Source organism: Apus apus, chromosome 14 (genome assembly GCF_020740795.1).
Source record: "Apus apus isolate bApuApu2 chromosome 14, bApuApu2.pri.cur, whole genome shotgun sequence".
Taxonomy (NCBI): Eukaryota; Metazoa; Chordata; class Aves; order Apodiformes; family Apodidae; genus Apus; species Apus apus.
Window position 1 is genome coordinate 3,076,197 of NC_067295.1, and position 26,720 is coordinate 3,102,916.

Genomic DNA, 26,720 nt, shown 5'->3' on the forward strand with positions numbered 1-26,720 from the left:
ACAGGCTTCTCCTAGGAAGCCACGTGCTGCATCCAGCACTAAGAGCTCCCTCAGCTCACTTCCAGTTTGGATCTGTTCATCAGCCTCACTGGGCTAACCTGCATGCTTTGAATACAACAGCTAGTAGGACTGAGAAGGTCTGAAGCACATACTGGTTTTGAGATCTTTATTTCAGGAAAAGATTAAAGAATTAAAATAGGAGCTGCCCTGCTGACAAGAAGAGTTGAATTCAAGAAGCTGATAAAAAAGGAGCATTATATGCATTGAGCACTGTGCATTTTCAGTCAATATTGGCTCTACTTTCTACTCTACTTTCCTTTGACTAGGAAAAGGGAGTTTCACATGCGCACAGACCCTGGGATACACGGGACTCAATGAGAGGAAAGGAGTAACAGCAAAAAAAGAGAGTGCTGGGCTTGATCTAACAGAGGCAAGAAAGTGATCTTACAGCTCGGCCCCCGAAACACCGACTCTGACTGGTCGGGGGCAGGGACACACCCATGGGGCTCCCCACCCATCACCACCTGGGCAGCCACCAAAGCTCGCCGGGCTCCGGTGTCACCTACATTCAGGACACGGCACAGTCACGGGGCAGGAGAGTAATTTCTTGCATCCTTCTCCAGCAGGTGATCAGTGTTTTTACCTACAAGGCTGCGTGCGCCGGCACTGACTCGCGCTCTCCGACAGCTCTGCCCCCCAGGCTTCCCCCCTTGTAGGTGCAAGTAATGCAATCGGGATCAATGGTTAGATTAGGCTCCTGGTGTGCTCTGAGCACTGGGTCTCTTGACAGCAGTAAGAGCAAGGTACGGTTGATACCACCCAGGCCCTGCTTGCATACCAAAACGGTTGGTACGGCAGAGTTAGCTTATTAACAGGCTACTGAGCCTTAATACTGACACTTAGTGTAATGGTTTACAGTAAAGGAAGGATTCTCCTATAAAGCGCCGAAGGGAGGCGAGGCTGGGGGAAAAAACCCCCACCCCGATACCTTCCTCTCCTTCTCAGAGTCTCTGGAGCATCTCACAAGCAGGGAAAGGTGCTGGGGAGGCAAAGGGGGCGGCGGGGACCAAGGCCACCGCGGCGCTGGGGGCGTCAAGACGAACGACGGCGAGGACAGTCGTAAGGACCGAGACGACGGGTGCTGGTGCTGTGCTGCCTCAAGCTGGGAGGTGCGCGTGGTCAAGCGGAGCGGGGAGAACTAGTCATTCTTCAAGTCCCTGGATTCAAAAAGCTTCAGGCGTTCTTGCACAGTCAGGCCTTCCTTCAGACTCTGGGAGAGATAAAAAGACAACGACAGCGTCGGACGGGGGCGAGGGGCTGCCCCACGGGGAGGGTGTGATGCTCAGGGAAAGGAGACGAGGGCAGCAGGAGAGTGGCCTCGTTGGTGGAGAGATTAGTGGGACATGCTAAGAGAAAACACACGGTTATGGAGGGTGGACACTGGTGAATGGTGCCTAGAGAGAGGGTGAGATTGCAAATGAACCAGGCGATGTTCCAGAAGCAAGGAGAGGCACACCATGCTGCAAGCAGGATGAGCTCGACTTGGAAAATGGCCCCCGGAGCCTGAGGTGCAGTGGTGGCAATTTCATGGGAGCCCCAGGCAGGTCAGCTCGGGTCTGCTACACTAAAGCACCACACTGATGAGCAGGACCACCATGCTGGTCCTCCTCACCTGCCTCTGCTGACTGAGCACGTGTCCATCTGGGACAGTCACAGCTCCAGTCCATCTGCAGGCTCTGCTCAAGCAGCTCTGGAAACTGCACTTATGTTGCCAGCGACAATCCCACCCTTTCTCTGACCCCAGCCTGGGGGGATGTCCCAAGCCAAAGCTGCCTCTACTGCACAGGGTTAGACAGAGGACTGGCTCAGTGCTTGCTGCAGGTCTGGCAGGATCTGATGGCTGATCCAATTCAGATGCAGCATCCAGATTTCAAGGTGCAACACACAGGTAGCCAACAGAAAAGCCTGCCCTGCCAGCCCTTGGCATTTGCATTTGTGAAATCTCTCACCTACACGTGGAGCCCCAGGAGAACAGTAACATGAGGGGCAGACACCCAAAAGCAAACTGCTTGTCCCCTGTGTGACAGCTTTAACCTGAAACTAGCCTGAGGGGACACACATGCCTAGTGCCAACCTTCTCTCCTTCCTGCAGCCCCAACACTGTGGCCCAAGAGCTTCAGAGGAACAGAGCATAAGACAGTGAGATGTCCCTGTTGGCTGCTGCTGAGGAGGCATGGACATGTCCCTAACCAAGACAGCAGTGGCTCTGTCCCCACATGCAGTACAGGCTGTCACAGCTGCTCCCTGCACCCTGCTGCCTGCAGCCACCCCACAGGCAGCTCCTGACTGCAGGCCAGTTCCTTGTGACTTGCAAGGAATTCACTCTGCAGCCAGAACATTATTTTCCTTTACAGATCAAGACGTGGCAGCTTCAAAAGTCAGAGACCTGAAGGCAAAGCCTCTTCTACTACATGGAACTTTTACCTCCATGACCGTGGTGCCAGAGGATTGTACAATCACAGCAGCAGGTTAGACTCTTGGGCTGGGCTTTCTTTAAGGCGTGTTTATCAAGGCAGGACTCCATGATAAACTTGCCCCGAGGCTCTGCAGATTCCCATGGTTACTGGGTTTCTTTAAATGTTTCTCCTCCCACAGGGCCACAAGTACAGAACGGAGATGAAAGCACTACAAGGATCAGCTGGAATTTACAAATGCTGGATGCTTTCTTTGCAACGGGCAGCAGAGTCTCTTGGGATGCAAACCTCTGAGAACACACTTCCTGAAGGAAGTTTACTTTGGGCCTCTCTAAGCGGGCAGCAACTCATGCATTCCGGGTTGTGCATCTGACTTCTCATTAGATGCAAGGAGACAACAGAAATGGTTGGACTCTTCTGCCTGGTGGTACAAATTCCAGCACATTCAGCCCTCAGGCAGTCTCAAAACTCAAGAGAGTTCCTGATGAGGGGAGCCTGATGAAGGGAGACTAATTAGGTTGAAATCTGTCATAACATCTCCATCAGATATCCTGGGACTCTCCAGTTACCCCTCTGCTACTGTTCTGGGGAGGTCCCTTCTTTTCTGTAACCTCCCTCTGCAAGGTGCTCTAACCTCAGTCTTTACCCCAGGCCAGTAAATTAACTATTGCTCCAGTTACTTGAGATATTTGGGTCATTAGGATGGGCCTCATTTCTCATCAGCTCCCTCCTTTTGCTGAATGAGTTGGGAAGCCTCAGGCCAGCATGTGGGATGGAGGCACAGTGCCAAGGGATGGAGAGCAGCAGGGAGGACACCAGGTCACTGGAGGAAGCCTGGAGAGCAGGAGGAGGAGGAGGTTACTGGGTAAGGAAGACTTCTGCTCAAGCACAGATCAATATAAAGAAGCAGCAATTATAGATAAAGGACATTTAAGGAATCCCCTCTGCAGCTGAGACAGGGGCCACCATTTTACATGCTCCAGGCCTTTGTGGGAAACACATTTTTAGGCATCACTGACCCAATCCTCAGCCCAGCTAACAGCTAAAGAGCCGTTTTTCCTACAAGACTTTGGATGTTGCTGAAGTTTAGTCTGAGGCATGCAATGTCATTCAAGCATGCACACTGGGTGTCCCACACTCCCAGCACAGCAAACAGGAAGCCCCACTGTGTCCCAATCCTGGTGACTGGCTGCGCTGGTGAGGGTAGAAAGAGCAGGGAGATGAGAAAGTCATATTCCCCAGGGAAGAGCCAGAGAGCCAGCAATTCACGTGGATCTTGGATACACTGCCTTCTCCCCTCTCTTCTTCCCCTCCCCCAGTAAAATAATTAGCTGTAAATTAACGAGTCAGTCATTAAGAGAAGAAGGGCTCTCGTTTGCCATGGAAGTGTGAGCAGTGCATGCAAAGTGGGCTGCTCCCGTGGGCAGCTGCGTCGCTGGGTGGGTGCTGGTTTGTTTACCTACGTGGCAGGGAACCTGGACTCGGGTTCATTTCAGTTATCCCATGAGACCTGCTCAATAACGGACTGTTGAAGGAGAAAGCAAAATAAAGAAAAAAACAAAAACAAAACAACAAGACAAGAAGCTCATAAATCCTAAATGCATTTGCATTCACACAGCCCCAGCCCCCCTGCCCTGGCAGTGAGGGGAGCAGGCAGAGCTCATGCTTGCTCTCCTCTCCTCCTTCCCCCACCAAGCAACACACACGAGGGACCACACAGTAAATGGTCTGAGTTGAAGTGGTGAAGGGAAACCTGACATCAGACCTGGTCCAGCAGGTCTGGGCTGCCCCTGAAATACAGAGAGGTGCTCTCTGTTATTTACCGGGTGCAGCTGCTCGCAGAGCTGGGGGGGTGACTGCTTCCCCAGCACAGGCACTGAGCTGGAAGCCTTTTGCCTGCCCAGCTTCTCGCTCTGCCCAAGGTCCCAACCACTTCAAACATCAGCATAAGACATCAGGTAACCAGCGGTGAGAGGCAAAGCAGGTTTTGCCCACCCTTCCAACTGGCCTATGTTAAATGATGAGTTCTCAGCAGCTTTATTTGCCCTTGTTATCCCTGTGCTCCCGCAGGAACAGCCAGTGTGTAACATGGCAGTCATCAGGCCCAGCAGGTCAGCTTGGCACAGCATCACTGGGCTTTGGGACCAAGAGCAAGTACAGAATGGCTGGAGACACACAGGGGCCATCTGCTCCATGTTAACATACAAGCATGGAGGGCATTAAACATGCTGAGGACCAAGGCACTGTTGTTTCCACATAAAGATCAAAAATGGTGCAGCAATGAACACTGTAAAACCCAGCATGATCTGCACGCATCCACCTACTGAAACCACCTAAATTTCAACTGAAAACAGGAAGCAAATATTGGGAGAGTCCTCCTGAGAAAGACCAAAGAACAGGGTGAACTTCATCCTTTTTTAAGCAGGGAGCAGCTTCACACCTGGATCTCAGCAGGGTCAGGAGCCTGTGAGCCCCACAGGGGGTCCCTGCCTGGCTGCACAGCCAGCAGTTCTGCAGTCAAAAAAATCCCTTTTCTCCCCAGTGCCACCCAGCACTGCTGACCAGGAAAGTCTCAGTTTTCTTCCCTTAACTATTTCTTCCCACCTGGGTTCCCCACTGGAAAGTAACGCTGGGCACTGTCACCGCACAGGGAGGAGATCTGAACTCACCTTTGACCTGATATTCCTTAGTTGCCGGCTAACACTGGATCTGTCTTTCTTCAAGAAATCAGGGTTGCTTTTTGATTTCATAATATCTGGGGAGAAGCAAAAGAAACAGCATTACTGGTGCTTCCTGGTGCTCTTCTGCCCTCCCAGCCTGGACAAGTGCCCCAATGAGCCTGCCTCAAGCAGTGCTGCGAGAAGAGAGGACAGAGGGGACTTTTGGGGGTCTCAGCTCACCCACACAACATGCAGCATGAGGTTTTCCCAATGCAAAATGCTGGAAGGCTTTCAAAGCCCACCAGCTTCCCACCCACAGGGCCGGAAGGAAGAACTGCCACAGGAGGGCAATTTGGGTCTGCCTGGTCCCTGCTTTCCCTGGTGAGTCTGTCTGCCAGGGGCAGAGGTGGGGAGCAGCATGAAACAGCCAAAAAGCACCAACCAGACCCATTACTGCCCAAGGGCTTGCAGGCCAGGAGGCACACGCTGGCTTGGGAAAACCACGATTGCTTAGAGCTGCTGGGGGAGGACTGACCATATCCCGATACAGTGGTGTTCACAGGGGACTTCTCTCCCTGAGCTTCTGTGGCTGCTTTCAGCTGCTCTTTCAACCTGCTGATATCACAGTCTGCCTTGGCCTTCACGATGCTCAGCTCCGTGTAGATGTCTTTGTACTTGTCGCTGGCGTATTTCTTATCCTGGCAGAGGAACAAGAAGAACCCAATGGAGTCAGGAGGACAAGCTGGAGCCAAGGAGGTTGTGAGTACAGTGAAGAGGAGCTTGGCAAACACGGATGGAAGAGGAGCCGACAGCAGGGAGGATTTTTGAGGCAATGCCCACGTTTCACACACGCTCTCAAAGCTGGGTCTGACAGCAGGATGGGGCTTGAGGTGGGCAGAAAGCTGAGAGCCCAGGCAAGACCACCGTGCTGCCTGTGGATGCAGCACCTTCCTCATGGGATTGCCTGCTTGTGGGTTTTAGCTGTAGCAAAGGCACAGAGTTCAAGCAGAATTCCCAGAAATGGCCCTGGCAAAGAAGCCATCCGGAGCAATCCAGATCCAATGCTGGAGGCTGGGCAGATTTCTAACACTGGTAACTTCTGCCATTTCAAGCCTGATCTGATGTGACAGGAAACAGGGAAGAACACTGAAGGGGAAGTTTTCCCACAAGAAGGGAGAAGGGTAATTCCTGAGCTGATACAGTCACCAAGTGCTTTCCTGATGACACCAAAATGGTCATGGGTGTGCACTTGCATTCAGGGGAAAAAAGACATGTTTCAACTCTGGGGCCAAGGGAGCTGAAATCTAAGCACCACACACAGAGCAGGGGAGCACAGCCCCTGGGCGTTACCCTCAGTGCTGTCTGCAGCTCGTCTTTGAGGGAGCTGATCTCCTGCTTCAGGTACTGGATTTCTGATTCTTTGACCCGCAGCAGGACCTGTGGGAAGAAAAGCAGCATGTGTTCACATCCCAGCAGACACAAGGCATTCCCAAGATGCTCACCCACTGTGACTGGTGACAATCGAGCCAGGGCTGGAGGTTCAGCCCCATGCTGGCTCCAAACCAGCCCCTCAAAGCTGCTGGTTTATCTGTCTTCTCGTTCAAGCAAGAAAATCACTCCTGGGTCTTGTGGGACCTTGCCCAAGCTTGCACCACTGCTGTGCTCCCTGCACACCCCTCAGCTTGTTCATCCCCACTGCTTGGTGTGGACTGGATCCCAGGGGACAGAGGGTGAAGGAGGAAGAGCAGGTGTCCAGCTCGACATGGTGAGAAGGGAAAATCAGGACTCCAAAAGCCCCTGGCCCCATCGTACCCCACGATGCACGGTGCTGACCAGCCCTGATGGGTGGCTGTGGATTGCTCCCGGGATTCCACGGGCACTTGTGCCCACCAGTGCTGCCTGCTGGGCACAGCAGAGCTCACCTCCAGCTCGTAGGCGTCCTTGCCCTGCGTGAGAGGCGATCCAGCAGCCTCCCCCCCGCCCTCCCCGGTCAGCAGGGTCCGCAGGCGCGTGATCTCCGCAGCCAGGCGGTTATTCAGCTCCTGGGAAGAGGAGGAGAGTCGTGGTAGAAAGGGGGAGCGTGGAAAGTCGTGGCGGAAAGGGGGAGCGTGGCCACGGCTTGGCGCAGAGCCTACCCACCACGACTGCCCACTGGGGGGGGTTCACCTGTCACCCCCTGCACGGCGGGGACCCTCACCTGGTTGTGGGCGTTGAGCTCCTGGTTCTCCCGCTGGCACTGCCGGAGGGCCTGCCTCTCAGCCTCCAGCGCCTGCGCCAGGTGGGCGTTCTCCAGACACTTCTGGGAATACTGCTCCGAAAGCACCTCCAGCTCCCGCTGCACTGACTGCAGCTCCTCCCTGGAGAGACACGCAGCGGGTTGTGCCCTCCTCACACACACACACACACACGCACGCACAAACACCCCCGTGCCCACTCTTCCTCCAACACCCCGGACACCCCAACAGGGATCTAAGCACTGAGGACAAGGACTTGCACACTCCCTTTGGGAAAAACCTCAAGCCCAAGCCAGCCAGCACTTCCCTCTCCTGGCACAGCTGTGCTTGGGAAGCAAAGGGGATGGAAGGCTGTTCTCTAGGAGTTTAAATGGCAGGACTTCCTCATGTTTCCAGAAACTGCATTGATATCTACCAGGTTTGCTCTGGGCACTCAGGACAGTGAAGCTGAATGAAGGTAGACAAAGCGGCTTGGATGGAGCTTTGAGCAACCTGGACTAGTGGAAGGTGTCCCTACCCATGGCAGTGGGTTTGGAACTAGATCATCTTTAAGGTCCTTTCCAACCCAACCCATTTTGTGATTATATGACAGCCTGGCCACAAAAAGCTAAGAGCTTTCTCCTTGCCTGGTTAGATTTGGTTGAGCAACCTTCCCACAGTAGCTGCATGAAAAGCAGCACCACATTTGTGCATCTGCTACTTCTGGCGATCATAAAGCAGCTGAATTTGGGTAGTCGGGGGACACTGACCTGGAGCCTGAAATATTACAGGCAACCAGAAGCCTCCAATGAGCACAGCTGGCTCAGGACAGAGGGAAAAGGTCACAGAATCATAGGGGTTGGAAGAGACCAATGAACACAATTGAGTCCAATCCCCCTGCTACAGCAGGAACACCTAGGGCAGGAACAGGAACACGTCCAGATGGGTCATGAAAGTCTCCAGAGAAGAAGACCTCACAACCTCTCTGGGTAGCCTGTCCCAGGGCTCTGTCACCCTCACAGTAAAGAAGTTTCTCCTCATGTTGAGGTGGAACTTCCTGTGTTATCACTTAGTGCCATTTTCCCCCTATCCTATCACAGGGCACCACTGGAAAGAGACCGGCCCATTCTTGACATCCACTCTTCAGACACTTATAGTCTTCTCAAGACTGAACAGCCCCAGGTCTCTTAGCCATAAGTCCCTGAGATGACAGTTCTGCCCCTAACTCACTGCTGAAACCCACACATGGAGGACAACAATGGCCTTACAGGTATTGCCTGCGGAGGGCCTCGATGTCGGCGTTGACGCTGCTGATCTGGGAGCGCTGGGACTTCTCCAGCTCTCGCTCCAGCTCCTCCCGGTGAGCGTTCTTCATGGCTTCAATGGCTGGGGGGGACAGCACAGCCTCAGCACCCAGCACCACTCCACCCAAGGGCCAGGTTTTTTGAGGTTTTTGTTCATTTTTTTTTAAAGAAACAAACCCCAAATCATCCCAGCAAACCTCCCACTGTCTTGCGGCCCCTCCAGTCTGTGCAAATCCCACTTTTTAAATAAATTCCAAAAGATTGTCCAATTCACGTGTTGTTTCCTGGATTGTGGGACTCCTAATGCAGAGACCCTGGGCTCCAGCCCTTTTAAAACTCCCTGGGGCACTGACAAATTAATTCAGTATGGAATTGGCAAGAAATTAACCACAGGAATGACTAATGCCTGAGATGGAACAGAAAACGTATCAGACCACATTACAGCCAAGGAAGGGAGTACCAGGCCTGGAGAAGGACTCTTGAGATGGGCCTCCATCCAAAACGTTATGTCCCACCAGGCTCTTCCCATCTCCCTGTGATCCCCACCCAGCCCTCATTACAACCCACGCTCTGCTCCTTCCATCCCCGTGTCTCCATCAGCTCAGAGCTGCCCCACCGCCAAGGACCCACAGGCATGTCCTCATACCTGAAATGGTGGCAGCTGTCTCTTCTGCCAGCAGGCGGTCCTTCTCCTCCCGCAGCTTCTCCAGCTCCCGCTGGTGCTGCCGCTGCAGGTCCTCGATCTTCTTCTGGTGTGTCTCCTCCATGGCTGCAAAGCCCCTCTCACATGTTGCCTGCAAAAGGGATGAGGGGAGCATGGGGCCAGTGTGACGGCAGCAGCAAGCCTGCTGGGAGCCACGTGCCAGCAGATAGGTGGGCACCTAGCTGTCATCTTGGGGTTCTTCTCCCTCCCCAGCCATGGAGCAGCCAGCCAAGGATGGACCTCGCAAGATCAAAGCTTGTCCCATGACAGCTCCAGTGAAAGGGAAGGACAGGATAGGTCTGGAGTCAGACTCGACTGGGGAATGCAAATATATATTCAAAACAACAACAAAAAGCAACTGTGCCCCTTCTGCTCTCTTCTGCAATGCCTGATCTCATGAGGCCACCTCTGGGGCGGAAAGCAGACGACGCGTGACAGCAACAGGACCCAACCAAGTATCGCTTCAGATGCTGCACAGGCAATTATGTGCTAATTGAATTACCAGGAGTGAACTTAGGTCAGGACATGGGGACAGCACTCTGGGAAGTCAGGAGACACCACCGGTGAGATCCTGAACTCCAACCTGGTCCTGCTCCCGGGACAGCCCCTGCTCCTGCCTGTGCAGAGGGACAAATGCAAAAGCCTGTTTCCAGTTCAGCCACCAGCCTGTCCACCCCACCAAGCGCATCGGGACCCCGGACGGACACACGGCTGCAGGACAGAGGACAGCAAAGCCACAGGCAGGCTCGAGCCACAAGCTGGACAGGGGAACGCACCAGGGATGCACGAGCCCCATCAGACATCTGGGGGCAACCCAAGCCAACTGCACTGGCTTTTCTCCCTCCTACTGTTACCTGCTGGTTTTATTTCCAGATTTCAATGGATTTCTTCTTCATTCACACTCATGTTTTCTGCAGGAACTGAGAACTGTCACCTAGAGACCACTGGGACTCCATGGGAAATTTGAGTGGGACAAGTTCACTCCCCCAGTGACAAAAATGCTCACGACAGTGTAAGACCCACTGACTTGCACTCACATACAGTCCTCAGCTTCTCTTCATTGGTTAATGCTCTGTAACCTGAGCCACTCTGATGCCTAATTTTAAGCCCTGGTGCTTTTACTCCTCCTGTTCAGTCTGAATCCTCAGGGACTCTTCATTTTCTCAGCCTTTTTAAAATTTATTTTTAAACTCCCAACTCCGTGCCAGAACCTGTCTGGACTTGGCTGCCTATGGAGAGGCACAAAGCAGGATTCTTCATTACCCCTCTAATGCTGGAGGAACACAGTGACGGCTCCTCCAGAGCTCTGGCTGCAGACTCAGTATTGAATGTACTGCAAATGCTCTGCCATAAACCCAGGACACTTGGACATGTACAGACCAGTCTCTCGTGTTACTGATGTTACATTTTCCATCAGCTTCAGAAGAGAAGAATGGAGCACATTTTAACCTGTAAATCGGGCAGGTCTGCAATCGCCTGCTTAAGCTTTCTAACCCAGGGACATTTCTCTGTTGGTGTTTGTCCCCCTCCTTCCTACAGAGGTGCACCCTGCTCTCCCAGACCCCTCTCCCCAGAAGATGCTGCTTGCCTCCCTGACAGGGAAGCTTCAAGTTTTGGGAGAGCAGAGCTGAAAACAGAGGCAGGAGGTCAGGCTCACTGCTTGCTGTTCTTTTTCAGCCTCTATTGTGGTTCTGGCCTTTTTGCTTCTTCCAAAGCAAGAACAACCCCCAGTACAAACACCTGTTTGGTGTCCAACTCACGGGACCGGGTGTCCCGCTGACCTGAGCAGGGGATTCAAGAAGGGTTTTTCCTTCCTAAGGGCTTAGATGGAGGACATGGTGTTCAGTGAACACATCACATTGCCCTTCCCCTGGACACCCAACTCAGCCCTGATAGGAAGCAGCAGAACTACTGCTCTGTCCAGGCTAAAACCAGCTCTTGGCTGGAGCTGAGTCCTGCTTTACCCCCAGCCCAAATGCATGCTGAGGATCTCGGGGCTGGAAGCAAACTCTCTCACAGTTTTGCAGACTCTGAAGAACAGCTGCTCCACTAAACCATGGGCACAGCCTCTGCCTGCAGCCAGCACTGCTTCCCTCTTGGCTGCCTGCTCACCCTGGAGGTCTCCCTGGGTGCTGCCAGGAGTCCTCTCCTGCCCTACATCCACTTCCTAACTGGAAATTCTCTCCGATTGAAAACAAAACCCCAAATCCAAGAGGTTTCTTTCACACACTGTGCCATCTCAAGCTTGTTTTACAGCCAGTCCTGACTGGTGGAGCAACCTGAATGATGGCATTTCATTGCCACTGGGTTTTCCTGCACCTTGCCTGGGTTCCCCGTAACTATGCACCATTTGTTGCATGAGGAATTGCTGGTGTGCAGCACCAGGGTGATTACCCTCATGGAGAGGAGCTCTGCTTTGCTGCAGAACTTGGCATCTGTTTGCAGCTACCTTCCCCAGGAACACCGAGTTTCCATTTCATCTTACATTTTTGAGGGCAGCAGAGAAAGACTGGAGATTTGATCAGACTGGGAAGGACAGAGTTGAGAAATGTTTTTAAAGGGAAGTCACAATCCAAATGTGCACCTCAGGTACGAGGAGAAGTGCTACGGTCTTCAGAGTGAAGGGCAACATGAAGTTGTCGGGCTACTTGGAAACCCTCCCTCTACCTGTGGAGATTGCCTCCCATCATCAACCCTCCCACTGAGACCAAGCCCTCAGCAATGCATTTAGAACACCCCAGCATGGAGAACAGGGAAATGCTGGGCTTTACAGAGGCCTTTCTCACACTTTGGGCCTTGCTTTGGCGTGGTGGCTCTTTCAGGGGACCACCCTCATTTCAGCAAGCAAACCCCAGGACCAAACACACCCTCCCGTACACTCAGCAGCAGAAAGCAGAAAGGGTTAAATGTATCAAGACCTTTAAGTTTTCAAAGTCTTTCTGGTATTTTTCCCTCAAGGTGGAAGCGCTCCCCTCCAGATGCTTGTTCTCCAGCTCGTCCCTCATGACGTTCATCTGGGCCTCCAGCTCCTGGATGCGTTCCCTCAGCCCGTGCATGGAGTCCAGGTCAATGCCAGGGCCCTGCCCAGTGCCACCCACCTCATCGGCCACCCAGGTGTCCCCACCGCCCGGGCCTGCCGCGGGGGACACCTCTGGGTGCTGCCTCTGGTACTCGTCCAGGGTCTCCTGCAGGCGCTGCAGGTTCTGGCTGTAGTGTTCCTGCAGCGCCTGCAGCTCCTCGCCATGGATGACCTGCAGCTCCTTGATCTTGGCCTGGAACTTATCCTCCAGCATTTGCATCTGCTCCACGTGATACCGCTCCATGTTCTGCTTGTCACGGACGATGGCATCCAGCTGGTTGAGGCCCTCTGTCCTCTCAGCCTTCAGAGCATCCTCTGTCCTGTTTAGCTGCTCTATCACGTTTCGAATCTCCTCCTCGTACCGTCCCTGCAGTTCACTCAGGCTCTTGCTGTGCTTCTGCTCTTCCTCCTCCAAGAGCCTTCGCTGACTGTCAAGCTGGGAGACCTTTGCTTTGAGGTCGGCGTTCTCCCGTTCCAGCATGGCGATCACCTCACCATACTCACCCTGCTGCTTCCTCAGCAAGTCCTCGTACTCATCCCGAAGGAGAGACACCGTCTTCACGCGCTCCTGGCAGAGAGCATCCATGCTCTGCAAGGATTCCTTGTAGGACTTCAGCTCTCTCTCATACTCCAGTCGGACTTTGCAAGCAGCGTAACAAACCTGAGCCTGGACAATGGCATCTTGGACCAACAAAGAGGAATACCGTTCAAGGTCTGCCATGCACGGATGATATGAAAGACTCCGAGATATCTTCAGGAGTTTCTGACAGTCTCTCGTTGCTTCCTCAGGAGGCAGAGAGAGTAAGGCAACAGATATCTCCTTCAGAACATTCGATTTGTCCTTCAGTTGTTGGGCAAGATCTTCCTGAATGGAAACAAGAGCTTCACTACTATGGTCCGGCAGGCTGCCAGTCTCCTTTGCCTTGGCTGATTCCTGACCTGGCACCATTTGGAGACAGCTCCCATCCCAGGAGATCTGGGTTCTTTCTGAGGCATCTTTTTGAATTTCAAGTGCTTCAGAAATCTGGTGCATAATTCTGTCAAAATCAGGAGTCCTGTATGCTTTGATGATCTCCTCCAACATGCATTTATGCTGCTGGAGAGCTGTTTTGGTATTATGGAGGTCTTCTTCAATTGTTTTTAATCTCTGATGAAAAGATTCTCTCATTTTCTGTGCAACAAACCCAAGTTCTGCCTTGATCAATGTAGCATCTGCTACAGCACTGAGAAAACATGGAGAAAAGCCAAAACCTGTTGTTTCTGTTTTGCCCTCAGCTTCTCCTTCTCTGGTGCTCAAGTGCACTCTCAGCTCCTCTACCTGGCTCCAGAACTCCCCTTCCAGCACCAGCTTCTTAGATAGGACACCGGCCAGGTCAACTGCTGTATGAGAAACATTTGCTGGCTCCAACAAAACCACCTCAGCTGTTCCCTGGATCTCTCTCAGAAGCTGAGATATCTCAGAACTTGCATTTTTCAAAGACTCTGCTATTTGGTTGATGAGAGAGGCCTCGAATGCCACTCTCTCAGAAAGCCATCTCAGCTGGCCGGCATCAAACACTTCTGCTTGCTGCTCCTTGGAGACATGCTCCTCTTCACCCAAAAAGCCTCCTTCTGAAGTAGGTCTTCCTGCGATAACACTTTCACTCTGCTGATACTCCGATGGGTCTGGCGCCCCTCTCAAGGCTTGGATGGCGTTCAGTAAGGTTGTTTCCATGCTAGACAGAGTAACAAGGAACAAATCACCCTCTTTTTCCTCGTCTGATCTGGGCAAAGATCTCAGTTGCTCCCTGCACTTCTCTAAACAAGTCAGGGCTTGATCGTTTTTCATCTGGAAACCTCCCAGCTCACTAACGTGATTTTCTATGAGCTTGAACTTTTCCTGCCTTTCGCTCTCCAGCTGTGAGATCAAAGCACTGACTTGAGACAAGCTGGTCTGAAGCTGTTCCTGCAGCTGAGACTCTGTGCTGGCCCACTGGTGGTGGAGGGCAATGAGAGTCTCCTGATTGTGGCCGTGCTGGCTTTCAAGCTTCATCGTTACATCTTTGAGTTTCTCCTCTGTAATATAAAGTTTGGTTTCCAGGGAATGGATGATTGAGAGATAGGTCTCAGAGTCACTTGTCCCTGATGACGGGTACCCAAGAGCTGGCTCTGATGACATGCTTTCTTCAGAAAGTGATCTGTCTTGGCTTGTGTCTGAAGAGGTACTGCTTGTCCAGTTTTTCTCCGACCCATCTGGATGGATGTATTTTTGGCACTGGATGCTCGAGAAACGGATTCTTTGCCTCTTGGCTCCCATGATTCCTACATCAGGCTTTGCTAAGGTTTTCTGAACCAACTCTTGGTCCTGGAGCTCCACAACTTTCGACGGGGAACCAAATTCCTCTGCTTGCCTCTGGGTGGTCTCAAGAACCTCCTCCTCCTCCTCCTTCAGTGCGTAAGTCAGAGCTGGGAGGACATCCTGAGTTTGCAGAGGCTGCCCCAGTTGACTTTCATCAGACTCAAGATTGGAGCCAAGGTCTTCTGCCTCCTCAGCACATGGACCTGTGCCTACACTAGCTAATTTCTTTAAAGCCTCCTCCTTGGCCTTTAGCTTTATTTTAGTCTCCTCTAAACTGCTATCTAAAGCAACCATTTTAACCAAAGCCTCACTGAGATCTTGATCTTTCTTCTCCACAATTCTCAAGTGCATTTCCTTAACGTGTCTCAGCTCTTCTTCTTTTTCTTTCAGCACCTTCTGCACACACTGGAACTGATCTGACACCTCCTCAAATGACTGCTCCAGATTGTGGTAGTTGGTCTCTTCCATTTTCAACTTCGCCTGCAGCTTTGCGACTTCGTTATCCGACTCGGCGACCTGATTCATGAGCTCATGGAACCGACATTTGATCTGATCTCTCTCTCTTTCGAGCTCCTTGATGTGCTCTGCAAGTTTCTGGATGCTGGCCTCCTTCACCATCAGCTGCTCCTCCAGCTGGTGGACAAGCTCGCTGCCTTCGAACTTTGCACTCAGCTTCTCCTTCTGCAGGATCTCCATTTGCTGCTCGTTGTTTTGCAGCTGGTTCTCATACTCATTGGCCTTATCCTCCACCTCCTTCAGACTCCGTAGCAAAACCTGCTTCTCCCTCTCACAGCTCTCCAGCAGAGCCTCATAGTTCTTCTGCAGCTTCTCCTCCATGAGGACCCGTGCTTGCTCACTGGTGTTCAGCTGCCTGCTCAGGTCCGCGATCCTGTCTTGGAGCCGCTGCACCTCCTTCTGATGGTCCCTCTGCAAGGCCTGCTGCATCTCCAGGTCCCGCAGCTCTTGGGTCTTCTCCAGGAGCAGAGCCTCTGCATTCTTCAGCTTCTGCTCGCTGGCCTTCAGCTGGGAGCTGAGCGCGGCCTCACCGTGCTGCCACTCCTCCAGCTGCTCCTTGGCTTTCTCTTTTTCACTCCTCAGGTCGCTCTTCAGCTTGGCCAGGGTCTGCTCCTTGATGGAGAGCTCGGCCGCCGCGTTACTGAGCCGCGCCTGCAGGCTCTGAATCTCGGCCTCGTGGTGCCGGATCACGTCCTTGGCCTCGGCGTAGCTGCGCTTCAGCGACTGAATCTGCTGATTGATCAGCTCCTGACGCTGGCACTGGGCTTCCAGCTCGCTTTGGAGGTCTTGGTTGACTTTGTGGAGCCTCTGCCAGGCACCTGATGGCGAGGCGGCCACCTCGGTCTTAAAAAAATTGATTAAATACTAGATTAGTAACACTCTTGGCTCTCCCTTCTGAGTGTCACACCTCTGGCCAGGCAGGCCATGGAAAAGCTCCTCACAGCGATTTGGCTCCTACCCACATGCTCCAATTGGGATGATTTGTTCTTGGCACTTTATTTTTATTTTTGGTACGTTTTAACCAACTTTTGGTTTGTTTTTTTTTGTTTGAATGAGCAACAACTGCTTTCCAGTCACAGAAAACATGGACCACAACATCCAAACAGCTGTACAGTAACAGGCTAAAAGGAAAATAAAAAAATAAACTGAACCAAAATCAAATAGAACCAAAAAAAAAAAACAAAACACCAATGAAAAAGAAACACCAGCAGTAAAACAGAGACGAACAGACGAGAGAAAAACAGGAAGGGGTGAGGAGGAGGAGGGGATGGGAACAGGTGGAGAAGAAAGGAACTGCTTTTTGTTTGGTTTTGGTTTGTTTTGTTGGGAAACAAAAAGTGCACAGTTGAGGTAACACAGTCCTACCGACCAAAAGCAACGACAGAAAAGTGAGGGAACAGCAAATGACATCACATCCCACCCAAACGCAGGGAGGCAGGACAGCTGGTGTGCGATGTCATTGCTGTCACAGGACTTAGTGGCTGCTCGTCACATTAAAGAGATGTTGTTATGCAAAAGGTTAAGGCTAGGGAGGATCTAATTTCTCTACCTGCAAAAAAAAGAAACAAACCAACAAAGGACAAAAAATAAAAAGCCCGACAAGTGAAGGGAGGGAACAGGTGTGATGAGAATGTAAAATAAAAGAGACCAACCTTTGTGAGATTCAAACCAAAGCAATGTAGCATGCAAAGAGAAAACTCACAGAAAGGGTCGTGCAAAAGGCGACAGAAATTATGTATCTTTAAATAAAATACACAGACAGGAAGAGGCAAGAGAAGCACAGCGTTAAGCCTAGGAATTTGGCCTGCCTTGCTGTACTCTGGTTGCTGATAAGGAAAGCCCACAGATGTGACACTCAGTTATGTTAAGTTAAATTTCATGCTTTACACCAAAAAACATGCAAGAACATCCGCCCAGGACAGGTTAGTATGTGACCCTTCCCACCCACCATGCCCGGAGCTGGGGGATGTCTCCGGTCTGTTTGCAAGGAGCAGGAGCCCCTGATGTTTTTCCCAGTAGGGTTCAAAGTTGGGGTGCCCCATCCCGAGGAAGCTCAGAGCAAGAGAGGGGTTACACGAGGCCGGAGGGGCTTTGGTGCATGGCACATGCATGGGGCAGGGATCTCAGCAGCTGCCTTGGGAAATGTGCAGCATCCTGTCTGCCTGGGGGTCCATACGGGACCTGTCAAGCTGCCAAGGAGGGGCTGGTGTCCCCCAGGCAGCTCAGGAGGGATGGGCTGGCAGCAATCGGGCTCCCCCATCATCCCTCCCCACGGACAATGCAGGAACCTCTCCGAAATTGGGCATGATGGAAGTGGGGGACACATGAAATTCAGAGCGTCTGTCCAAAAAAAAGCTGTGATGTTTGCCTGTAAGTCTGGGGCAGCAGAACCACCTCCCTCCTGGTGATTCCACTCCTTCCACCCCAGCAGGGTTTGGTGGGGTTACTCCCTTCTGCAACAGGACTTCAATCCCTCAGCTCTCAGGGAAACATAAGGGAGATCCCTAGACTAATTAGACTGGAGCAAGAAAAATCCTCCAACCCTTCCAAAAACCCTCTCCAATTTCTAGCTCATGGATTGGGTCACTTTTCAGTGCAGCCATGATTTGCTCAGCTTTTCTGCTGACTTCTCTTCTTGCCCCTCCTCCTCAAATCAAGGCACTACAGCCGACTTCAACATGGCCAATCTGACAGTGGATTCAGCATTCAGCTTTTAGCCGCATTTTCTGATTCTTCTGTGCTCTAGGTAAAGGGAAGACAGATGCCTTTGCCTTTGGAACATGGGAATTAATTCTCTTCCAACTCTGCCAATTGAAAATGGAACTCCTCCAAGCAGGCTCTGTCAGCTTGAGAACTCCAGAAATAACTGCATTAGTAACTCTTCCAAGGAGATCATTAGCAAGGAAGGCAAAATGTCCCCCCACCTGGGCTGGCTCCACTGCCTGTGCAACTTCTTAGGGGGAATTTCTCCCCTGAGGAATAAGGACACAAGGTGCAGCATCAACACTGGGTTTGCTGCCCTGGGAGCAGAGCCTGCAGCCTTGTGTGGCCATTTTGCTCTAAATCCCATTTGGCCAAACAGATTTGAGCAGGTCAAAATGCTGCTGCCCCTGCACAAAACAGGACTATGGACCCGTGAGAGCAGCTAGAGGCTGCCCTGCAGGCGTCCTGGCTCCTCTGGGCACGGATGCTCCCAGAGGAAGCCTTGTTTGGAGGAGGGGAGGAAAGGCTTTCCAAGAGACTCTTCTCTTTTGCCAGAACCTCCAAAACACACTTTGCTGAGGAAAGGCATCTTGTAACAGGAGAAACCACCAAAGTGATCTAAAACAACAGGTTGTCCCAGTGCAAATCCTGCTCTGGAAGCAAGGAATGGGCCTGGGATATACTCCTGCATGTAACTGCCCTACAAACTTCCCAGCCAGGAGGAACTGCTGGGCTACGAGATCCTTTGAAAGCCTTATGCTCACCCCACTGCCCGAGGGGAATATTTGGGGCACAGAAAGGGGAAAATCACTGTTGCACAGGCAAACACAGTACAGGATGGATCAAAGGTGAACTTTGCTGAGGTTCCACCTGTCTATCATAGCTGCTTTTTGCCTTCCCTCAGGGACACCAGTAGGTAATGCTATCTTCTGTAAATTGCATCCCCAACCAGAGGTTTTGTTAAGCAGATGGTCCTAGTAAGGCTACAAAAATCAGCAATATATGCAAATCTCTTGGAGCCCACGCAGTGGTGCACATCTCTGCATCAACCAGGATGCCCTCATGACCACCCTGGACTGAAACCCACCAGGGTCCCCCTCGGGCACAGAGGAAGACAGATTTCTCTCTCCTACCTGCAACACGTAGCCCTCCCGGGCACTCTGCTCCCGGCCCAGTGCCACTTTCAGCTGGTCCTGCAGGTGTCTGTTCTGCTCCAGGAGATCCAGGGCCTCCTTCTGCTTCTGCTCCAGCTGGAGGGACACGAACAGAGACAGGGTCCAGGGAGTGGGCTGGGGGTCAGCCATAAGGAGCAAGGGGCTCGGAGGGGATGTAGAGTAGAATGAACAGGGCTTTTGATGGCACCGCTGCTTTGCTCTGCTCGGGGATCTGGATTTCATTTTGCCAGGAAAAATCCCTCCCCCCTGACAGAACTAAGTTAGGCATTAGTTTAATTCCTAAAGCTCACTGCAGCAAAGGAGGAACAGCACCAGCTCGTGCCAGGCATGACCCAGGCAAATCCCAGCCCAGTTCAGATTGGCCATACTCCTGGTTATTCCATGCCTGCACCCCTTTCATTCCTGCTAATACACCTTAATCCCAACTAACAACAACCTCTGTTATCCCAGGCGTGGACCTCTTCCAAGTGAGCTGAGTCTTCACCTTTCTTTTCCTAAAATCTTAAGGCTGCTTGATGTAGGCTCCACAAGAAGGGACCCTTTGTGGCATGTGCAATAATTCAAGCCAGTTTTCAGTCCTGCAGACATAACTGCAGACACAGATCTCCACAGCTGCCGAGGCATACAGGAACCCCAGCTTGAATGTGGAGTCTGGTGGACAGACACTGATTGTAACCACCTTGTCAGGGGCAGGCTGCTAACACCCAACTGCCTTAAACAGGAAGGGTAACAACTCCCACCCTTGCAAGAACAGCCCTTTCTGCAGCCGTGTGCACGTGAAAGCTGCTGGCAGAGCTGAAGGGGAACGGACATGGAGCTGTGCCCTGCCAGCAACCCAGGGGACCCTACAGCATCCCCACTTGTTGCTGCTATGAAGCAGGAATAAATGCAGCTTTTTTAAGCCTTGCTCAGGCTTCCCACAGTTCCCTCCAGTGGCCTGAAGGCCACTCTGGCCAGCAGCCTGCACCCCAAGCCCTCTGCTTTACCTCCTTCTCCAGCAGCGTGGTCAAGTGCTGCTTGGCCAGCCCCTCCTCCCGCTCCTCAGTGTGGGCGAGGTGCAGGGGCGCGATGGGGATCTGCTTCTCCTCCCGCAGCGGGGTGGTCTCCACCTGGTGCCAGCGCTGCTCGATCTCCACGTGGACGTTCTGGGGTTTGATGTCCGCTGGGACAGGCAGGATCCTGTCCACCTCCATCCTGAGGGCTTCTTCCGACCCTGCCCCATCCACAGTATCGATCATCTCGAAGCGCTTGCGCCGCTCCTCCCGCCGCCGGGCCCGCTCCCGCTCCAGCTCCCCCGGGTCGGCGTCGGTGGCACCCGTGTCCCTGGGGAAGGCGGCAGAGCCGCTCCTGGAGGAGTCTGCAGCGTTGGCACGCTCCTGTGCCAGGGCCTGCTGGATGGGGCGAAACTCGGCCCAGTCAAAGGTCTTGGACCGTCCTTCTCGCCGGCGCTCCCGGGCGCGGCTACGCTTCTGCTCCGGGTCCAGCTCGGGGGGCTCCGCATCTGGCTTCTCGCTCGGCTTTGGCCCAGTCTCGAAGGAAGAGCTTGTTTTGCTTTTCTCTTCCGGCAGGGAGCTGTCAGGACAGAGAGAGGGTGAAGGAAAGCGTCAGTGGGTGCTGCAGACAGCCAGGCACTCCCACGCATGCCTCAAAGAGCCGGGTGGAAAGGGGCTGCTGGAAGCCCAAGCCAATGCCACGTGTGTGCCCCCCTGCCCCTCCGTCTCCCATCGCACAGGAGCCACCACTGCCCTTCCCCAGAGCTGTGCTGGTGTGCAAAGCCTTGGTGCAAGCAACTCTGGCTGCTCCGGGGAACCCCCCAGGCCCCCAAAGAGCAGCTGATCCTGACCTCGCTTCTCCTCGGCAGCCGCCCCAGGGCCAGCAACCATGACCCAGCAGCAGCTCATGGCTGAGGCAGCGACCCTCAACCATCCTGCTAGGATGGGAAGAGGCTCTGAAAGCTCTTCCAGGACCGGCTGTGGGGCTCCATGCACACACACCGGCCAGCGCGGCCATCATCGGGGAGCTGCTTGCAGGGAGGATGCCACCAGTGCCACCAAAGTCAGTCCGGCTTCGGAGCTGCGGGGTGCAGAGGCACAGAGCAGCTCCCAGGGGGTCTTGGGAGGAAGGTTTTCCTCGAGCTTGGCAAAGTCAGGGTATTAACAGGTCAAAAACTTCTCTGTGCCACTATCTGCACTGAAGGCACTGAGCTCCCTGGGGGAAACAAGCCTTGTGGGCAGCCACCCCACTATGGGGGCTGCACGCCCTGTGTGCAGTTGTTGGTGGAGCAAGGAGAGCAAGAGTTATTCAACACAGCATGGAGGTCACTGAAATTGCTGACTTCTCAAGCAAGGAATGATTTTTAGTGCTGAGTTAGAGGGTGGTGGGTTGAGAGGGGAGACATACTGGTCAAGCGGGGACAGGTAATAGGGAAGGCAATACCATTTCCGATCTATGGATACTCCATAATGCAGTATTAGCTTATTGAATGTAGACATGCCAGCCTTGGTAACATGCAGATAAAAATTAAAAAAGAAAACAGCACTATGCCAGGTTTGCAGAGGAAGCCCGTACTGATGGAGCAGCAGGCATTTGCTGAACTCTCTTTGCTATCAGAAGCTCCTGAGATGCCTCCTGAAGCTCAGCCCAGCTGCTCAGGCTGACTCCTGGCCCTCCCTCCTTCCAGTAAAACCACAGCATTCCCCCAGGCTCCAGCCTTCAGCGCAGCCTCAACAAGCTTTCCAGAAAGGTGCAGTGGAAAGAGCTGGAAAGCAACTCCCTGACCCCTTGGCTGCAGGGAAACCAGCACTAACGGGGCTCTGACCACGGGACCACATACACCGGGAGTGCTGCGAGTGGAGGGAGCAGCAGCACCATGGCTTCACCTCCTGCTGTGGAAACACACTCCAGCTCCCAAGGCCAAAAACCTCACGTATGTGCATGTGCCCAAAAGAAAGCATGGAGCAGAAGAGATGACTCTGCCGGGGTCCAGGGCTAGTATCTTCCGATGCACTTTCATCCACGATCAAACCACAGGCCCCCTAGAGCTGGGTCTCGTGAAACTGGCAGCTAGAGGCTAAAACCAGCTCGGAGATGATTCCTTCTTCAGCTCTGTCACTTGCAGCTCATAAAATAAACCCAAAAGGCATCATGATGAAAACGCTGTGCTCCTCAACCATGAGGAGATATTGCACAACTCCAAAGGCAGGCGCTCAGTCTGGAGTCAGTTAGTGATTACAGCTGCGTTTTAAATAAATAAAGCAGGATGAGATGGAGTCTTAGCACAGAGAGGAACGCTGGGAAAAAGGGGTCCTGGGGCCCCTCGGATGTTGTCAAGAGACAGAAATTACGCTGCTCTAAATACCACGTGGAAGAATCTTGGCATTTCTAGAGGTGACATCCCTCGTGAGCTCATTTCTCCTCTGCTGCTTTCCAAAGGGCACGGGATGTGTGTCAGGGAGCGGAGGGACAGCAACTGGGAAATGAGTTCAGAGACTCAGAAGACTGACCTGAAGTTTTTCATTTCATCTCCCGCAAGTGCCTCGTGGCTATTAATTCTGCTCAAACATTTCATATCTCCTCCATCCCAGACAAATTAATTTACATCACTTGGGGGGTGTGGGGGGGGTGGGTGTCTTTGCCTCAAAATGGTATTTATAGGTCAAAGCAAAAAGTGGTTTTTTTAATCCAGGTGGCTGTGGGAGCCGTGCACGCTGTGAGCCCAGCGTGCTGCTGGAGCGTGCAAGATGGAATGCAGGATGCATGGTGTTGCAGGGAACTGGGTGGGCACAGGGGAACTCAACCTCACCAGGGCTGGGAGCTGAACCAGGACCCAGCGCTGACACAGCCACCTTCTTTCTTGTGGGTATTTTATATCTGCATGGTCATCATTAGCAGAGCATAATTAGCGCCTCTGCAGACTGCAGCGTGCTGCTGAGGGCAGGGAGCAGCACAGCACCTGCCACCTCCCCAGATGCTGACACATACAGCAATATAAACAGCAATTAGGCTTGAGCAACTGAGACACGGTGTGCTGGGCTCAGTAGGGACATGGCAGAGGGTTAAGGAGATGCAGCTGCAGGAGCATGCAGAGTCACACTGCCTCGAGGACAGGGCAAACACCCATCCTGACTAACACCCCTTCTGCCATGCTGTGCAGATGTTTGGCACCTCTCCATCACAAGCCTTTGGCAGTCTGTCCTTTGGCTTTCCAGCAGCTCCATCCACAACCTGCAGATGTTAATGAAGTGCCCGAAACCAGGCGGTATGGGCTGGGATACCCCACGCGCTGCAGCGCAGCCCTCCAGCTCACACCAACAACGTGACTAACCCACGCCAGACTCTACCCCATCCAAAACCAGCTGAGTGGAAAATGACAGGTGTGCATCTGTAATTCCTTTTTCCCCAGCTGAAGATTGAGATTCCCACCCTGTTTATGCAGCATAACAAGTTACTGCCCAAACAGCACCTGTACTTGGACCCTCTCACTGGGGTGAGCCAAGTCAAACCACTTCACATGGACTCAGGGCAGATGCAGAGCACAGGACTATGGTGCTGCAGTAACCTGTTAGGCTTAAAAGCAGAGATGTCCCCCCAAATTTCTTTGATCTTCATCTTCACATCTAGTCACATCGGAAGATACCAGTGTGGGGAAATCAAGTGTCAAGATCAGGTTGCTTCTTCCCTTCTCTCTGGCTTTTTTTTAAAGAAAAAACAAAAAGAAGGGGGGAAAAAAAAGAGAAAAGAAAGAAAAATAAATGGAAACTGCAGGACTTCCCATCTGAGGTGCAGAAAAGGAGGAGCATGCAGTGAATCACAAGATATACAAACCACAAAACGTTAATACAGGAGAGAACACAGTTTTCCAACCTGGGCTTCAGCACGGATAGTTTCAAAGAGAAGTTTTTCCTGGGATTGCATGGAAATCAAACATACACAGGAGTGAGGAGAGAGGAGGCTTCCCCGAGAACCCCACGAGATCCACCAGAGCTCGGGAAGGGCTGGGTAACAGTGGCCGAGTGCCAAGCAGGATGGGGAAGGAGAGGCTGGAGCATCTCTAGGTCAACAGCACTGGGTGAGAAGAGCCATTCCACCAATGTGGGGACACACCTGGCAAAAACCTGCTCGTTGCAGCTACAATAAGGACAGGAGACGGAGTTAATGGTGCGGCTGTGTCCACAAAGCCTGTAAGAGGTGGCCCGTACGAGTGTGGCTGGCACTGTTAGCTGTGAGGAGGTCAAACACCCTTTACCCCCAGCCACAAGCGCCCACAGAAGGTATTCTGTGAAGCAGGGGGGTCCCTTCCTCTGGCACTGGTGGCAGGAGGAGACGCCAGTGTTACTAACGCGTAAGGGAACGAGCTGCCGCAGCTCTCCGGAGGATCAAAAGAGGAGGGAAGATGATTTGCTGGCTGGAGTTTAAAAGATATCAGAGCCAAACAGCTTCTAAATTGAACCCTGGGCTTGTGCTGCTGTGACCCACAAAGGGGATGGGCAGCTTGTGCTGAACAGTAGCCAGAGGAAAGGGGGAACCCAGCACAACTGAATCCAAGTGGTTTCACAATACCTGGTAGGAATCCAGAGGAGCCTTGATATAGGAACAGTATTTCATATTCCTATGCACAAATTAAAGCCACATTTTCAACCCTCTTTGAAATCTGCACGCGTAAGAGTAACTCAGCATTATCAGCATCCCCACAAAGTGTCTCCAGATTGAGCCCAGAAAGAGGGATGTGAGAAAGAGCCACAGCTTCCAGGAATGGAAAGGCTCAGAAAGAGGAAAGAAAGGGGAGAAGGGAAGTTACTCCTGCACAGCAGACCAGACAACTGCAGGGGCTGCTGAACTCCCTCCTTACCTGGTTACATCGGGAGCAGTGGTGGGGCGAACATGCTTCATGATGGTCTGGATCCAGTTGCGACGAATGCCCGATGTCATGGCAGAGAGGGTGAACTCCCCTTCCTTCGTCTAGGGAGAGAGGAGGATCAGCTCAGAGCAGCTGACTGCATCCACCAACACCTTCCCACCGCCCCCCATACCACCCTGTACCCAGCCCCGAGCCCCTCCATCCCCCAGCACACTCATGGTGAGAATTAGCATTTCTCAGCCATCAGGCTGGTTTTGCTGTAGCTGAGACCCTAAGACTGAGACAAAATCTTCCCTTTCCCCCTCCATATTTTGTGGAACCAGAAAACTGGCCCTCAAATCCAAGGCCACAGCTCTCTGAAGCACAGTGGGGGATGCTGTGTGGCCTCTTAGGTGTGTGGGGAGATGTTTCCCTTGCCACAGACAAGCAGCAGCACAGCATGAGCAGCCCTGCTGGCCATCCCACAGCCAGGCTCTTCCTCCTCCCCACGTTTTCCTTACATGGATCTGGAAGCCGTAGTTGCGCTGAACTGGGTACTCAGTAACATCATAGCAGGTGGATAAATCAATTTCTCCATCCAGGTCAGCTGCCTGGAGAGAGAAAAGGTAAAATCAGCCATAATGCTCTGCCACCCCAAAGCATGGTGGGCTCACAGGGAGGCACACAGCAGGTCCTCAAGAAGCACAAAGTCCTGAAGAGCGATGCTCCAGGACCTTAGCATCTGGGAAGACAACCTGCCCAGGGTCAGTCTGGGAGCACCTGGGGCTTCTTTGGGTGCAGAGTGATGGGTGGAATGTCCATGAGGTGGACACTTACCTCCTCCGCCACCGAATCCCGGTAGTATCTCAGGCTCTGGTCAGTCAACACAAACCAGTGTTTCTTCCACTAGGAAAATAACCAAAATGGGGCAGTTAAGTCCTGCTCCTTCCCCACCAGTGAAGCCAGGCAGCTCATTATCCAGCAGAGATGTCCTGCAGGGAGGCAGCTGGCAGCTTCTCCCCTCCCAGCTCCACACCCAACTTCACCAAGACACCCTCCCAGGATGAAGGGGAGACCCCAACAGGCAGGAACACAAGGGACACCATGATGGTTGGCAGTGCCAGGACCAGCAGAGCACCAGAACCTCAGTGGCACCAACCCTGTGTGCAACAGTGAAACACAGCAAGAGCCACAGGGACAGCAAGAGCCTTCCCATTAGCTCCACTGCCAAGATGACGCTTTTAGTGGCTGCACTTAAAGCCTTGGAGGGAGGCTTTTTTAAAAAAAGGCAAAAAAAAAAGCAGTAAAACATCCGTGTTTTATCTGCAGTAACTAGAAATTGAGTTGGAACCTATTCCTGGCCCTTACACTATACAAAGACTCTTTCTGCATGCTCCCAGACAGGCACAAGTACCCAAGGCATCTTTCTGATAACAAAGCACTTGCTCCAGCAGCTGATTCCCCCGAGCTGCCTGCAGCCCTGCCCTCAGGCCCAGGGCCCAGCACACCAGTGGTATCTGCAGTGGAGTCCAGGCCATGGCACTTGCAGCCACAGGTGAGTCACCCTCATTCTCCCTCAACAGTCTGAACAGAGGGAAGGAATCCAAGGAAGGGCAAGTCTGCAAGCAGCCAGGGCACCCGTGCTGTCTGGGCTTCAGTGCCCATTTCTAAGGCTCTAATAAAGCAGCACATCCTGCATCCCTCCAGGAATGGAGAGGA

The 26,720-nt window shown here is 52.7% G+C and overlaps 1 protein-coding gene across 9 annotated transcripts in view; it reads right to left on the bottom strand.

Annotated features, from left to right (window-relative positions):
- Positions 1-151: 151 nt before the first annotated feature.
- The window catches only part of MPRIP (myosin phosphatase Rho interacting protein), a 78,780-nt gene continuing 52,211 nt past the window's right edge, over positions 152-26,720 (bottom strand). For 4 of the 9 annotated variants that reach the window (XM_051632708.1, XM_051632707.1, XM_051632705.1 and 1 more), the window contains 15 exons: positions 25,839-25,907; positions 25,523-25,612; positions 25,014-25,123; positions 24,029-24,067; positions 20,152-20,737; positions 19,124-19,240; positions 12,273-16,130; positions 9,298-9,445; positions 8,616-8,733; positions 7,332-7,491; positions 7,057-7,176; positions 6,485-6,571; positions 5,670-5,832; positions 5,144-5,229; positions 152-1,270 (listed from right to left, as the gene is read on the bottom strand). In XM_051632708.1, coding sequence (XP_051488668.1) covers positions 1,199-1,270; positions 5,144-5,229; positions 5,670-5,832; positions 6,485-6,571; positions 7,057-7,176; positions 7,332-7,491; positions 8,616-8,733; positions 9,298-9,445; positions 12,273-16,130; positions 19,124-19,240; positions 20,152-20,737; positions 24,029-24,067; positions 25,014-25,123; positions 25,523-25,612; positions 25,839-25,907 — 5,823 coding nt within the window. In that variant the 3' untranslated portion in view covers positions 152-1,198. Of the gene's footprint in view, positions 1,271-3,933; positions 4,000-5,143; positions 5,230-5,669; positions 5,833-6,484; positions 6,572-7,056; positions 7,177-7,331; positions 7,492-8,615; positions 8,734-9,297; positions 9,446-12,272; positions 16,131-19,123; positions 19,241-20,151; positions 20,738-24,028; positions 24,068-25,013; positions 25,124-25,522; positions 25,613-25,838; positions 25,908-26,720 lie in introns of all 9 variants that reach the window. The other 5 variants (XM_051632704.1, XM_051632703.1, XM_051632702.1 and 2 more) reach the window with 5 other exon arrangements.